General features: G+C 45.1%; 1 protein-coding gene across 5 annotated transcripts in view; it reads right to left on the reverse strand.

The window, feature by feature from the left end:
• RALY (RALY heterogeneous nuclear ribonucleoprotein) overlaps positions 1–16,409 on the reverse strand; it is a 79,888-nt gene extending 63,479 nt beyond the window's left edge. For 3 of the 5 annotated variants that reach the window (XM_082644848.1, XM_082644846.1, XM_082644847.1), the window contains exon 1: positions 15,917–16,408. Coding sequence is in view for 1 of the 5 variants with exons in the window: in XM_082644845.1 (XP_082500971.1) it covers positions 15,052–15,069 (18 nt within the window). In the remaining 4 variants the exon portion in view is untranslated. Of the gene's footprint in view, positions 1–15,051; positions 15,142–15,916 lie in introns of those variants that run through there. The other 2 variants (XM_082644849.1, XM_082644845.1) reach the window with 2 other exon arrangements.
• Positions 16,410–16,812: the final 403 nt, after the last annotated feature.

Raw genomic sequence — 16,812 nt, forward strand, 5'->3', positions numbered from 1 at the left:
ACTCCGACCTATGACCAGTTTGAAGCCAAGAAGTCAGACTCAGAATGGAAGCCATCCCTGACACTATCATCCATTTGGCTCTGACCAAAGTCTTGTTCTTGCCCAGACCTGTTTATCTCATAGGTCACAAACAGATGCTTAGGCCCAAGGATGTGTTTTGTCTGACCCACACATTTGTTTAAAAAACAAACAAACAAACAAACCTGAGTTAACTGCCAACACTTAAAATCAGACCACTTTTTTCTAATTAGATTTCTAGCTTCTCTTAAATATATCAGAGATCTGGCAACACTAGACCCTCTGGGGTAAAGGTCAAAGGGCCTATTATAATCCTGTAATTTATTTGATGCCTTCTCATTTTATCTAAAAAATTTATGCTAACTTATTATCCATTCCATAACATGACTTAATGTAAGAATAAACTTTTAAACTATTAGTAATAATATTTAAACTAATCCAACTACAAAAAAAAGATTTGAGTACACTTCAGGAGGGCATATGGTTTATCCTGTGATTTCATGTGTCCCAGTCTGAGAACTCCAACATAGTTTATCCGTTCACTCAAAAAATACTTAGGTCCTGTGGTAAGTGCTGGGAAAACATTAATTAACAAGACAGATGTGGATCCTGCCTTGGTGGAGCTCATGGTCCAGCGGGACATAATGCAAAGAAGCCATACAGAACAGAAGGCACAAAGAAACACTAGACTGAGGATCTCAAGTGTATTCCACAACCTAGGGACCCTTAGGCAAGTTGTTTAACCTCTCTAGACTTCTGTTTCCTTGTCTATAAATGGGGAAGGTTTAATTAGGCAGTTGCTGCTGAAAAGTCACTCCCAGCTCCAAATTCTACTAGTATGACAAGAACTTAGCCCAATACCCTTTTCAAGTTCCTAACACTTATTAGCTTCCTCCCTTTATCTGGGAAATCATGATCAGTTGTCATGGAAATTACCATGGTTCTCCACATACTGGATGATGATGTTACAGTAATTACAAGAAGCCAAAGGGAACAGGCAGCAAGAACAGTCACTTACTCAGAAAGCCACCTACTTTCAACACAGAGGAGCTGCTCTCACTGCAGCTAGGGGGAAAAAAAAGACCAGTTACTAACTTAACTTATAAGTAAAACAGTTTTGATTTATACTGGATGTTGTGGTTTCTTCCATGAGACGGCAGACTTCACCCCAGCCTGTGAGTTGTTAGATGCAAAAAAATGCCAATTTTACAAGGACAAGGTTCACTAAGACTTGACTACTTTGCTGTCCTTATGAAGTCCTAAGACAAGCCAGGAGACAGACTTTCTAGGCAACAGAGGCACCAAAAGTTCCTGGTAAAATAAGATAATTCATCTAGTCCCAGGGACTAAGAGCACTGTAACTGGGTTAAGTCCCTTCAATATTAGAGTTCCATCTAGTGCTGAGTTGGCCCAGAGGGACCAAGCAGGTAGCAAAAATAAGTACAGCTGACCAAGTGTTTCAAAGAAAAAAGTGCTAGCCTGGTGATAAATGGCAACAGACACTGGGCTTGGGTAGCAAAGAAACAACAGGAAATGGTGTGGGCTTTGACAAACTTGAGAATAAATATGTCCTATCTAGAACAGTCAGCCAATAAGGAAGTAGCATGTGGAATGAGGGAAAGAAATGAAAAACATGATTCTGTAAACTCAAGCAATTTGCCAAATTGGCCTGGTGCCAATTATGATACAAAGAGTCCCTGGTGCCAGGCTCAAGGAGTGAAGCCTGTAGAATTAACTGGTGACTATTCCCACTCCTGTGAATAGGAAAATGCTCATGGTCAGCACCAGGATCCAGACCCTTCTTCTTCCTCAAAAATCCTACTCCCGGGCTTCCCTGGTGGCACAGTGGTTGGGGGTCTGCCTGCCGATGCAGGGGACGCGGGTTCGTGCCCCGATCCGGGAGGATCCCACATTGTCGCGGAGCGGCTGGGCCCGTGAGCCATGGCCGCTGAGCCTGCACGTCCGGAGCCTGTGCTCCGCAACGGGAGAGGCCGCAACGGTGAGAGGCCCGCGTACTGCAAAAAAAAAAAAAAAAAATCCTACTCCCTCTTCAGGAGAAATCACTCACCCTCATAGCCCACATGCCCAGGCCTCTGATCTCATACATAGCATCTCCACTGAAAACCCTAATCTTCCCAGGCTGGGGTCCAACTCAAAATAAATACACTTCAGGCTAGACACAAACCAAGACCTGCCAGCCTGCAACCTCTGATCCAGAGCATAAGATCCTCTGAAAAGATCTGGAAGAGAAAGGACTTAGGAGTCCCCTATGTACTCTTAACTTTTGTCAGAGGAACTGCTTTTCCAAGGAGCTATCCAGGGTCCTGGATCACTTGGCTCCTGAGCTTTAGAATCCATGCTTTCACAGCATTCTCCTCTGGCTTGATCCACTGTCAAAAGTATTTTTTTTAAAGACTCTAAAAAGATATTAGGTAACTATTATATGCAAGGCACTCCAGTGATACAAATGCCCTAAACTTTACTTCTCCTGACTTTTGACTTCACTACCTATATCAGTTGTACGTCAATCTGGACCCCAATGCCACCTGTCTGCCACCCAAATTACTACAGACCGAAAACACTGCTCTGCTTGACTCTATTCCTATGTAACACATTCATTTTAATGGCTTGGTTAGCCAATAAGATGAAGGTTCAGCAATAAGATGACGGTATCTCAAAAGGATACCTTTAAGAGTCTTCTCCCTGGACTCCAAAACTAAAAGTTCCTTTTATTTGCAAAACAGCACAATTGCCCCATTATGGTCGGATGTCCCTGGGAGTAAACAGTACAATGCTAAATGTATGCACTCTCCTGAATCAAGATGGCATTCCCCATGCTTTACTCCATCATTATTCTATCATCTCCAGATTCCATTTCCATAAAAGCAATAACACCTTTACCAAATAGAAAAGAAAAAGACTAGCTGCCCTTGAAATAGTAACTCAATCCAAGGAGGGAAGGTTTATTGCTGGAAAAACTTTTCTTATTTACCAGATCCCTCAAGCTGGATTTATGAGCAGGGAGAACACAACAAAAATGGTTTTTAGGAAAAGGCAACCGGCAGCAGAGAGGAGCATGGCTTGAAAGAGGGCAAGACAGGATGTAGGGAGGTTAGTTAGGAATCCTATGGGGGATTAAGGATCCTATAGCCCCGCAATGGCCAAAACAGGCTCCATGTCTGAAACAGGGTATGGTCCTCAGTCCCTGGCTGACTACGTGCTCCTTGAAAACAGTCTTATTCGTATGAGTATCACCCACAGCATCTAGTATCATGCCGTCAAATGGTGGGCACTAAAATGGTCACAGGGACAAAGAACACTACTGCTGTAAGAGCTCTCAATGCACACAAAGAAACTAAGGCCCAGAGAACTGAAAATGATTTGCTTAAGCTCACAGAATGGGTGAACGGTGAAAAGAAAAGAGCGTAGGTTTTGAAGGCAAGAAGGTCTGTTCAAATCCAAGGTTGCTGTGAGGCCCTGGGCAAGTTACCCAACCTTTCTCAGTCTGTTTTCTCATCTGCAAAATAAGAATACCTATTTTTGTAGGGCTGCTATGAGGATTAAGAGATACTGCCCTCTAGATACAACCACAAATTTACAGGAAATACAAAGGACAGAGAAACATACTAAACACACCACAGATCTGCAATGAGCAAACTTCTACAGGAAAAACAATCCAATTCCTTCTACATATAAAAGGGGAAAAAGGAGAACGTATAATTTAAAAAGACTAAAAAGACATAACAACCAATTACAGTGTATGGACCTTATGTAAATTCTAAATCAAAATGTAGAAATAAGATTGTGACATTTATAACACAATGGGAAATTTGAACACAATCTGGATTTTGATGGTATTAAGGAATTGTGAAATTTTATTATGTGATAATGGTTGTGTTTTTTAAAATTATCTTTTAGAAACACACTGTGGGACTTCCCTGGTGGCGCAGTGGTTAAGAATCCGCCTGCTGGGCTTCCCTGGTGGCACAGTGGTTGAGAGTCCGCCTGCCAATGCAGGGGACGCGGGTTCGTGCCCCGGTCCGGGAAGATCCCACATGCCGCGGAGCGGCTGGGCCCGTGAGCCATGGCTGCTGAGCCTGCACGTCCGGAGCCTGTGCTCCGCAACAGGAGAGGCCACAACAGTGAGAGGCCCGTGTACAGCAAAAAAAAAAAAAAAAGAAAAAGAAAAGAATCTGCCTGCCAATGCAGGGGACACGGGTTCGAGCCCTGGTCCAGGAAGATCCCACATGCTGTGGAGCAACTAAGCCCGTGCGCCACAACTACTGCACCTGCGCTCTAGAGCCTGCGAGCCACAAGTACCAAGCCCGCATGCCACAACTACTGAAGCCCACGTATTAGAGCCCATGCTCCACAACAAGAGAAGCCACCACAATGAGAAGTCCGTGCACCACAATGAAGAGAAGCCCTCGCTCGCCGCACAGCAGCAAAGACCCAACACAGCCAAAATATAAATAAATAAATAAATAATTTAAAAAATACACTGTGAAAGCTTTTTACAAAAGAAGTATCTAGAGTGGTGATGGTTGCACAATGATGTGAACATACTGAATGCCACTGAACTATATGACTAAAATGGTAACTTTTATATTATATAAAGTTTAAAAATTTTTTAAAAATACATTGTGAAATACTTAAGGACAAAATATGATACCCACGTTTCAAAGCACAGGATGAGAAGTATGTAAGGGTATAAATGAAATAAGATTGACCATGAATAGATAACTACTGAAGCCGAATGATTGGTACATCATGCTTCATTAACCTATTCTGTCTACTTTGTATATGTTTGAAATTTTCCATATTAAAAAAGAAGATTTGGTTAGGTTTAAATCCTGGCAACTCCATTTACTAGCAGTGTGACTGTGGGCATATTTCTTAACCTACTGGTATCTTAGTTCCTTACCTATATGATGTAGAACAACAGAACCTACTTCTTATGGTTGAGGTGAGAATGATTTTTAATATATACTTAGGTATATTATATTTAAATTATATACAATATATATACAATATATACAAATTATATACAATATATACAATTGTATATGTATATACAACATATACAATATGTTGAAACTTTATATGAAATATGTCTATGTCTTATACATTAATTTTACATATAAGATATGCCTTAAGATTATATATAAATTTATATTATAAAGATTATACACACACACAGAAAGGGCTCTCAGCACATAGTAACCATCAGTAAATATCAGCTCTATTAGTATGAACACAAGGCACCAATATGGTGTCTCAACACAGTGGGCACCCAAGTCATGGCAGCTTTTTTTTTTTTTTGGCTGCATTGGGTCTTTGTTACTGCGTGCGGGCTTCTTCTAGTTGTGGTGAGCGGGGGCTCCTCATTGTGGTGGCTTCTCTTGTTGCGGAGCACAGGCTCTAGGCACACGGGCTTCAGTAGTTGTGGCACACAGGCTCAGTAGTTGTGGCTCGCGAGCTCTAGAGCGTAGGCTCAGTAGTTGTGGCACATGGGCTTAGTTGCTCCGCAGCATGTGGCATCTTCTTGGACCAGGGCTTGAACCTGTGTCCCCTGCATTGGCAGGCGGATTCTTAACCACTACACCATCAGGGAAGTCCCATGGCAGCTATTAATAATATAAATGGCAGAGTTAGGTCTAGAACCCAGGTCAGATTTTTAATCAAGTACTTGACAAGTCTCCTTGACAGAAGGTCTAGATACCCTCTGGTCAATGTCCCCACTGGCAGCTCTAACACCCCCAGTGTCCCCTGACAAATACCCCAGGACCTAACACAGGTTCAGGAGCTGACTAATGTTTAACATGCCTCTCTGGGAGCAGGCAGGGTCACCTTGTCTCCCAAAAACAGGTAATTTAAGGTACATTTTCTAGTATTTACTGACAGAACAAAGAAGAAAGACTCTAAGACATGATCAGTGTTCACACCAGCCTTCAAAGTGATTTGGTAAAACTACAGAAAATAAACACCCAGCTAGGGTCCACCAGGCAGGATAAAAGCTGACAAAGAAATGGTAATTTTTCCGAGCAAATATACAAGTAATAGATGAGTGCTGAGAGACTAAGCTCTTTAGGTCCTGGCATTCCCCTTCCTCCCCCTCCATTGTAAGAGAAGACAAACTCTCTTTTGACATACTTCAAGTATGACTGTTTGCTGGATTAATTTCTTCCCCAAAATGATGTAATTATAGGCAAAGGGGTCATTCTCATCCTTCTATCAATTTAAATACAAATTGGCTTGGGAACATTATTACCTTTTCCACCTGCTCCAGGAGACTATGAGAAGGAATCACCAACCCCCAAATTATGGGACATGTCCTCCCCACTCTGCTCATTAGCTGGAATATGGATGCCGCCTTATCTAGTTGCTCATCTGCGTTTCCGCTCAAGTTGTTCCCATTGCACAGAAAGTCCTCTCTCCATCTCTGGAGCCTAAATCTCCTGTGATCATACTTTCTGGAAACAAAGTGGGAGGAGAGAGAAGCACTGCAACTGAGAAAAGATATCCGGGCGCTGCTTCTGGGTAGTCTGGGAGATTTGGCCCAGACATAGAAATATTGGTGTTTCATAATTTATAAGCGCAGCAAGACAGAATATTAGACATTGGGATGGTCCTAGATAATACACGGTCACTATCCTTATCCAACAAGGCCCAGCTCAAATGCTCACTCCTCCATAGATGTTCCCTGGGCACCACACACCCACAAATGAAGCAATCTCTCCCTCCTCTGAACCTACCAATCACTTTACCCCTGTATGGTACTACCTGAGAGTTCCTATCGTGGTTCTTACAATTCACTTCTCTAACTACACTCCAACAAGAATGACATAAAATAAAAAGATAATGCTAACTGTTGACAAGGACATGGAGCAACAGGAATTCTCTCATACACAGCTGATGAGAGTTTGATCTGGTATGCTTCTGAAAACTGTTTGTCAATAACTACTAAAGCTAAAACACTCACTGCTGCCCCTTAACAGTTCTGCCTATAGTCCTTTGCTCCATCATTGCCTCTGTCTAAATGCTTCTAGCATTCTTTCTCCCAATCCCAAGACTGGTCCAGATCACTCTTCCTGATCACCCCAGCTCAAAGAGATCTCCCCTTCTATAGAAAACTCTGCTATTTACCTATTACCTCTGACAAATGACTCATGAATTCTTCACATATAAATTGCATCATCTGGTTTTATAATGCATTTTAGTAACATCTAACTTGCTCCTCACAATAACACTGTGAGGAAGGCAAGATACAGATTATTAACCCCATTTTATAGATGAGAAGATGGAGGTTCAGAGAGGGGAAAATGACTTATTCCAGTTTTCCTGGCCAAATTAGTTCAGGGAACAAGAGTAAGACCTTAGTCTTCCAAACCAAGCTCTCTACACCAAACTGCCTTATTATCAGCTACAACTTCATGATTACCTTGTCTCCCCAAAGAGACCACAGGTTCCCTGAAGACAAGAGTATACTTTACACATTTTCATCCCTCACAGCACCAAGGGAGGACTCAGTGGGCTCCATATAGTTTGGCCAAATTGATTTCAATATTGTCCCCAACCTTTGAGGACGAACACAGGCATATTTCCTCTTCTTCTAGACTTCCCAGGCAATGCGAAATTGTTGGAAGAAATCATGAACACAACACAGCATCCCAAATAACACTTTTTTTTTTTTGAGAATAGGGACAAGGGAAGAGGAAGAGCCCTTCAAGACAGGGTAACCTCAACGTTCCCTCCATTTCCTAGGGCTCCATGCTGCAAAGTGTTCAAAGAAGGCTGGCGGAGATAGCAGCAATGGGCTTCAAGAACCACAGTTTAGTCATAATTAGTAAGTCAAAAACTGATCAAATGGGAAATCCCTGGCGGTCCAGTGGTTAGGACTCCATGCTCTCACTGCTGAGGGCCCGGGTTCAATAACTGCTCAGGAACTAAGATCCCACAGGCTGTGCAGCACAGCCAAAAAAATGCCAGAAACCACACCTCAAATAATTCCATTTGCAAGTAAAATAGCTATTTTATTTCAAAACTGAGTATAAAACTTAATTCAATATGAAACAATTTTCTTCATTCCTAAATAAGAAGCTAGACAATATCAACTCTTTCTGGAAACCAGCCAAAGAACTGATGTGAGAAGAACAGGGAAAGCACTAGGCAGACGTCTGGACACCCAAACCTGAAGGACAATGTTGTCCCCTACCCTAAGTTTCTTGACTTTACACACTGGCTGCTGGACACCTCAGCAATAGAGAAGAAAATCTAGATAACAGGCAGAAGAAAGGAAGAGAAGGAGGGAAGGCCAAAACCAAATTGGAACACTGGAAGTCAGATACTCAAATAGGTCTCCTTGCCTAGTGATACATCCACCAAGTCTGCTATTTCCAGTCTGAACCAAAACATCCAGGCCAAGGAAGCACGGGTAAGAATAAGCTAGGACCTGTTGTACTTATCTGTCTCTCTCTCCAGACTGAATGTAATCTGAGGGCAGGAATCATGTATTGCTTGGTTTTTATGTTCTCCATAGGGAGAACACATAGTAGGTACTCCAAATTCCTAGAACAAATGGTTGAACTTAGGGATGGAAAGCAGTTGGACTTCCAAGCATAATCTTACTACAGCAGCTAGGTAACCTACTTAGCATGGTAACTCTACCTAACACCCTAATTTTAGTAAGAGTTAACTTTAATTGGTGTAAAAAATCAATTTAGGGTGAGTCTTTAAGGTATGAAGAAAAGTTATTCTTGTGTTCAACTGATTCAGGCACAGCTATCATTATTATATTGAGAGCACCATTCCTTAGTGCCAGCTTACAACTATCTGGAAGCACAAAGTCCCAAAGCCTTAACACAGTCTGTGTAAGCAGCAAACAACATTTGACTTCTCAGTGTAGCACGATCATACCTTCCAGAAAGGAAACCCAGACCTAGAGAAATAATGAGTTATGGAAATGATTCTTTTAAATCTACTGCTCAGCTTGCTTTCACTAGCACAAAGAATTACAAAGGAAACTAGACAAACAGATGAACAGACACCATGCAAACACTACCGTTAACTAGGCTTAGTGAAATCCTTAATAAAACAAACAAACAGGAGATAGCTAAATACCAGATAAATGCCTCTGGAATGAAGAAAACCTGGCCAACAATAGGTTGACCAGGTTGTAAATCTGACCTTGTAAATGAGAATACTTACTTGGAATAAGGCAATGATTCTTACCTTGACAAATAAACAGAACTCTTCAGTCTCTACAGATGGCATTTCAAGGGCCAGGTAACCACAGCAGAGGTATCTACCTCATAAAGCCAAAGCTCTAAGGAAATGCAAATTTCTGGTCTAGTGTTTTTCCAGTCCTAGTGGTGTTTGGGGATCTCATAGTGTTTTTTTTTATTTTCCTTTTATCCTATGATTTTAAACAGTTTGCTACATATTTAAATATAACTTTTTAGTCTTGGACTCCAAGTTTGTCCCATGGGACAACAGCTCCAAGTTTATAACGGAACTCAGTAGACAATTTGGTAAATTCATCTCCCAAGCAATTTTTCAGCAATCTGTCCACTCTAAAAAGCAATATCCATCTCTTTATATACTGAAAGGTATCTGCGAACCCAGAATTTAACCCTGTGAGATACTCTCAATACTCTAACAAAGCCCCTTCTTCTTCCAGAAATGAATTCTCAAGCCACTCCCATAAAACCAGACATCAGCCCAACCCCCTTGTTTTACAGACAGGAAGACTGAGATCCCAGGGAGTATTAGGTAATTACAATTAACATGAGTTTGGCAAGCATCAAAGGCCCACTGAAGGCTATTCCCCTCCAGTGGAACTGCACTGGGCATGTTGGGAGGCCGGCCAGATTGGCACTTTAGTCAGTGGAGCACTCCAAATACATATGTCTGAGCCTAAGAAAACCTGAGGTATTCAACCAAAAACTCCCGACCCCTACCCCAGCATAGAGAGCAGGGGGCAGTAGGCAGCCTGAATGGCTCGTCGGGGATGTAGACCAGAACCTAGAGATAATATCCCAACCTTCCTCTCCTCCTCCCAGGAGGCACAGCAGATTTATTCATATGGAGGCCATTATGAAGTGACAGAAAGACTGAGGAAAAAAGAAGGGCTGTAGAAACAGTCAGAAGACATAACTAGCAATACTTGGGCAGATGCCTGTCTCTAGTTATTCGATCATTATTCCTCATTAGAGAGGAACTTCCAACCCTTTTTCTGTCCCCAGGGCTCACCCTTTGGCCCCCTGATTATTTTATGAAGCAATAGGGCCAGAGAAGGAAAGGGGCTTGGCCAAGCCCATACACACTGAATTAGTAGTAGCAGGGAGCAGACCAAATATCCTCAGGCTCATGACTAGGCTCCCAGTTTATCCCACTGCCCCTTTCTCTCTAGTCCTGAGAGTCTGTGAGCTGCATCCATCATGGGTCTGAAACTTTCCTTACAGTACCCAGGGGTCAGTTGTAGGACAGCAAGCTAACATTACTACTGCCATCGTCTCTCCTCCAGTTGTACATTTTATACATAAAGCTAAAACTGAATAAAACTAGGTTTTTAATAGACACTCATGTGAAAACCCTATCTCCACCCCGACGTCCCTACTACTGCCTGAGGAAGAAAGGGGAGGAAGAGGAAGCGGGAGGGAAGAGAAAGGAAGAAAGAAAACACCTCTCCAAGAGATATACTGTCTGAATCATCATCTAGAATCATAAAATGTTATCGCTAGAAGGGACCCTGGGGGTCATCTAGTCAGTATTTTTCATCCTTATTCAAATGAATAAACCTGGCCCTTTAAGTGTAGACTTTTGCCACCTGAGGAAAAGACTGGCACACAGAGCAGAGTCTCCTGACTCCTGCCCCTAATAAGAATCCTTCTTCGTCCCTCCCCATCCTGTCCCACCCCACTCTCTCCCCTCCACTACAGTGTCTAAGCTACTGAGATCTGCTGCCCTTTTGAATGCAAGCTTCTCAAGCTATGTTTTATTCATCTTGGCTTTCTCAGCGCCTAGCGGAGTAAGCAGAGGTGAATTAGAGAGGGACACTAACACACGGGGAGAGCGATGACAAAGAATGTGGTCTGGAGAACACATAAGCTTTCCTTGACTTTAACAGAAGCAGTCTTCAGAGCTGTGCAAGGTCTGGAATGTCTAGGTTCTAATTATTTCCTCCTTTCCAAAACTAGTGTCTACAACAGTTTAGCCAGGGATGGTTATCAAATGTGCTGTGCCATACTCTCCCTCACCTGTCTCCCCTCCCCTCCCCTTGGAGAACTATGATCAATAACTGGATGAGGGTAAATGAAAGCAGATGTAATAAGACCCTGCATGAGAAATCTTCCCCCCACCTTCTTCTCCTGTGTCCTCACCTCAATAAACTGCATCCCCATCTATACAACTGCACCAGGTAGAAATCTAGAAGTCTTCCTTCATTTCTTCCTTACCCTCCACACCAACAATCTTTGATAGTGTCTCACAACTCAATTCCATCTTCTTTTCTACACACACACACACACACACACACACACACACACACACACACCCTTCATTGGAAACACCATCACCTCTTGCCTGCATTACTGCAAAAGCCTCCTAACTGGTCTCTTTGCCCATGGTGCTCTAGCCCTCCAATCCACTCCCCAAAGAGCCACTGATATCCTTCTAAAATGCATACAGGATCATGGTCCCCTCACCAAAATGAAGTCCAAACTCTTCAACCTGGGCAATAAGGCCCTTTCATGACTTGGCCTCTGCTCTGCCCACCTTGCCAGTCTCATCTTTTGCTACATCCACCCATCTCATGCTTCATGCTCCACCCAGAAGTCTTGAGAAACTTACTTAACCCCTCTGGGTTTGTTTCCTCACCTACAGAATGGGAATTATAACAGTATGTACCCCTCAAGATGGTTATGGAAAGAAATGAGTTAACACTTGTTAAATGCTTCAAATGGCATCTGGTAGATATAGTAAATGGCCAAGTCTCACCTGTTACCACCACCATCTCTAGACTTGCTATTCCCTTCTGCCTAGAACAGTCTTACCTGTCTCCTCCTCAGCTCCCCAAATCTCTTCTTTTCCTAGCTTAGTCTTTTCTCTGAGGTCTAGGCCTAGCCAATTTCTCCAACGAACCCCCCCACGCTGACCCTCCAAGGCTGGGTTAGTTCCATTCCTCCGTGCTCTCATGGTGCTTGTCCCTGTCACAACACTTCCCACACTGCCTGTTTCCTTGCCTGTCTTCCCCGAGACACCTAAATTTCCAAGCTCAGTACAGTGTGAAGCAGATGTTTAATAACTGTTCTGTAAATGGAAAACTTTCCAATAATGAGGTGCCTAATGAAACAGAATCTCAACGGGTAGCCTATTCGAATGTTGGTTGGGTGGCTGGCTGGTCTACATGATTTTAAGTCCCTCAACTACAAGATTCTATCCAATAAACATTTCAATACACTCTGACCTTATTATCACACTCAGGGGTTTAGACTTTAATACGTAGGCAATGTTGAGCCATCAGATTTTTAAGGAAAGTGCAACATACTCAGATCTGTGTTTGTTGCCCTATTATCCATCTCTGGAACACCTCCCATCCCAACCCCCTGCTGGCATCATGACAAAATTCCAACTACACTTCACAAACATAAACACCACATCCCACCACCACACCACCCAAAACACACAGACACAGAAGTAGTCAAAACAAAGGGAATTTTGAAAGACTAAAAATGCAGCATTTAATTCCATCTTAACCACCTGCAAGCCATGAGGAGCCATAAATACCCTCTAGGAACCCAAAGCTAATCCCTCTTGTGTGCCTTACTGGAAAGAGGAGGGCACAAAGAGGGAGCATTTCATGAAGATAATCCATTTAATCGTCCTGAGTAGTTCTGATCCAAGCTGCTGTCACAGCACTGCTATTGGTGATCACTGCAGCCCCATATGCCCAAACCCAGGACAGCCAGAAAGGAAGATGCAAACAAAGCAAGGGCGGGGAGTCCTCTGAGTTCTATTTCAAGAGCAGGAGTTCCCTTTGGAAGATACAGAAGGGGCAGGGGGTGGGGGGCGGTGAGAGGCTTAATCAGAGTGGTACAGCCAGGCCTAGGCTCTTGCTCTGGAGCTGCATGCCACACCTTACTGCAGATGAGAACTAATAATCATTTTGCATTTTCAGAGCACCTTGGGCTTAAGGGAGGCACTAAGAGTACCAGCTTTGCCAGTCACAAAAGGACAAATATTGTATGATTCCATTTATATGAAGTACCTAGAGTAGTCAAATTTCACAAGGACAGAAAATAGAATGATGGTTGCCAGGAGGGAGAGCAGAGGAAGTGTTTATACAGAGTTTCAGCTGAGGAAGATGAAAAAGTTCTAGACACGGGATGGTAGTGATGGTTGCACAACAATGTGAATATATTTAACACCACAGAACTGTACATTTAAAAATAGTTAAAATAGTAAATTTTATCTTACATGTATTTTTACAAAAAAATAAATAAAAAGCACACCAGCTTTAAAGTGATATTGTCTGCAGTTATCAATTACATGATCCTGAGCAAGTCATGTAACCTCTCTAATCCTGTTTCTTCTTCTGCAAAAGGAGTTTAATAATATACCTAATTCAAACAGTAGCTCTGAGGACTAAATGAGATACTCCACAGAAAGTCCTTAATCCAGTGACTGGTACGTGGAAAGTACTTAATACTTAGCCTACTACTACAATGCACTTTCACAGCCATTTTTCATAGTCCCCACCCAACCCTGTGATAGTTTACAGATAAGGAAACTGAGGCTCAGAGAGCCACAATGAGTGACTGAGTTCATGATGCCACATCAAATCAAATCCTTTGTCCATGAGAGATGCCCTGTACTCACCACTTGTTAATCCGGTGATCTAAGTAAGGCAAGTGCCCTAACCTTGCTATGTCTTAATTCTCAATTAGAGTTGTAAAAAGGAGATATAAACCAAACTCTGAGAGCTCCCTCACAGAACTGGATGAGAAATGAAATCAGGTAACAGTTATAAAAGAGAACTATAAACCATAAATAAAGTACTATAAAATAACAGTGGTGACTTATGAGAACTGGTACTCCTGTGCACAAAACCTGGCCTCCTTTTAATGCTGGGACTAAACAACTTCTTTGTGATTTCAAGTTACTTGGGATTCTTGGTCTTCAGACCTGAATAAGTAGTTTAGTGCCCTTTCAAAAGGTGGCAGAGTACGGTAGAAATAAAAATATTACTGCACTGGGAGTCAGAAGACTGGAATTCCAGTTGTGATTCTGTCACTAAAGCAGTATGTGAATTTAGACAACTTACTTCCCCTTCCCAAGGTTCAGTTAACAGGAAAGAGGGAAAAGGCAGATAAAAGAAGTTAGACCAGGTAAGACCCCTTCCAGGTCCTACATACCACTCTTAAATCCAGAATCTTGGAAAGGGGAGAGTACAGCAGACCTCCAGACTCCAAAGAACTAAAGCACACATCAGGAGACATCGCAAGAGCTGGCTTAGGAACTCCCCTGCCTGATCTTTAGACACCAGGGATCAAACACACTGGAAAACTAGAACACTTGCCAAAGTTAAATTTAGTTCACTTTTACCCCTCTGGGCCTTATCTGAAAATAAGAGAAATAAATCTCTGTTTGAAGGCAGGGAGTTGAAGCAATTGACTTGAACCCCTTTCTGCTCCCCCTCCCCCAACCAGGAGCTATAAATCTAAACCCTATAGAGAACAAGCGAGGTTTGGTGGGAGGAACAAGCCACAAAAAACGGATGGACCTCACAGCTTTAAACGACTTACACCTTCCCTGAGCCAAAACCCCAGGGAACTTCAGTTGTGCTTGAGATCTGGAGTCCTCTGCATCCATCAGCTTCTAACGGGCAAGGAATCAGGGAGAACGGAGTTAGTTAGGTATCCCAACTAACGATGTGACTCAAAATCCGTTCTGCACTAAGAGATTACACAAGTTCACACTAAGAAATAAATAACAGGTACCAGCACCACGGCTTTACACTTCTGTGGCTCCTACCTGTAATCTGGAACACATTACTTAACCTCTCTGGGCCTTGACTGCTGCTTTTGTAAATGGGGATAACCTCAGAAGGCCGTCGTGAGCATCCTATGAAATAAGGCTTGCGAAGTTCCTGAGTCAAGTCCATTAAATGTTACCTGTTGGTATTAAACACTTCTCGCACACATTAGTTTCCTCCCTGAATCCACAAACACCCTGCGAGGCGACTTTCTTTCTCCCTGTTCACTGAAAGGCAAACTGAGGCTCGGCGGCGAAAAGGCTGCGTGAAGCGCGGAACACGGCCCCAGCTCGAGGGCCTGCTGTTGTTCCTCTGAGCCCAAGGTGTGCAACAAGCCCAGGACCGGGAAAGGGGGTCCGAGGAGGCGCTCAGGCCCGTAGGGAGCGAGGCAGGACCAGTTTTGATCGCCTCCGGGAACCCGCAGACCCAGCCCGGGAGGGGGAGCCGGAAGAAGCCCGGGGCCGAGGCCAGAGCCGGGTCCCGGCCCGCCCGAGGCCTCCCCAGCGCGGCCTCCGCTCCCCCCTCCTCCCCTCGCCGGGCGGGGCGGGGCGCGAACACAAAAGACTCCAACTTCCGAGCGGGCGCGGGCCCACCCCGCGAACTCCCGGCCCAGGTCCGACCTGCGGGGAGGAGGCGGGCAGGGAACGCCAGGGCTGCCGGGACCCAGGGCGGCAGGCCCGGGTGGAGGGAAGGTGCGGGGTGAAGGGGCCGGGAGTTACTCCGGCTCCCGGGACTCCCCGAACGGCCGAAAAACAGAGTTTCTAAAAATAGGCAGCGACCGGCGCGAAAAGGTGGGTGACCGAAAAGGAGCAAGGAGTACCCCCTCCCCGCACCTTTAAGGAGACGCCCGCGGCCCCCACTCACCCGCCCTGAGAGGTCTGGAGAAAGCCGCGCGGCGCGGAAGGAGGCGGTGCCGCCGCACTCGGGGGCGGAAGGGAGGGAGCGAGGGAGGGAGGAAGAAGGCGGCCCCGGCTGCAGCGTGAGAAACTGATCACACGCCCGGGAATCGCCGCCGCTACCACCCCCTCAGCTTCTCTCTGCTCTGCCCAGCCTGCGCCGCGCTGCTCGCGCACCTCGCCGCACTGACAGCGGCGCGAGCCCCGCAGTCGAGAGTCCTTCCCTTGGCCGGCACCACTGAGGCGCGCCGGGGTGGGGGCGTCCGGAGCGGCTTCCCTCAACTCGGCCCCGCCCGCCACTCCGGCCCTGGCCCCGCCACCCCCTGCCCCCGCCTCTGTCTCCAGAGACGGGCCCGGCAACTCAAGCGCGAGGAGTCCGCAGCCAGGCCGTGACACAGCCCGGCCCCTGAGGCGCAGGGGCTCTTCCTACCCCCTCAACCTAGCTTTGGAAAGGCCCAGAGCTACGGCGGGGAGAAGAGGAAGGAGGGGTCGGGGAGGGGCCTGACAAGGAGGAAGGACTGAGGTGGGACCCTGAGGAAGCGGGGCTAGGGCGGGAAGAGAGACTGGTTTACCCTGGAACCTAGCGTAAGGAGGGGCGGGTCTGAGAGAGTGATGATGCATTGAAGAGAGGCGCGCGAGAAAAGTATGGAAGACATTGGCGGCCTCGCAGAGCCGGGCTTGAAAGGAGGGGTTTGGGCGGGGCTAAAAGGAGGCCTGCCCAGAGGAGGAGTCAAGGGTGGAGGGAGGCCCGGGCGAGGTTGCGGGAGGAGGGGCCCTTAACGGGGCGTGTTGGAGGCGGGGCTGAAGAAAAGCTCCGAAAGGAGAAAAGACTGAAGCGGGACAGAAGGAGGCGGGCCCGGAAGT

The sequence above is a fragment of the Mesoplodon mirus genome (genome assembly GCF_964341445.2).
Source record: "Mesoplodon mirus genome assembly, chromosome: 15".
Taxonomy (NCBI): Eukaryota; Metazoa; Chordata; class Mammalia; order Artiodactyla; family Ziphiidae; genus Mesoplodon; species Mesoplodon mirus.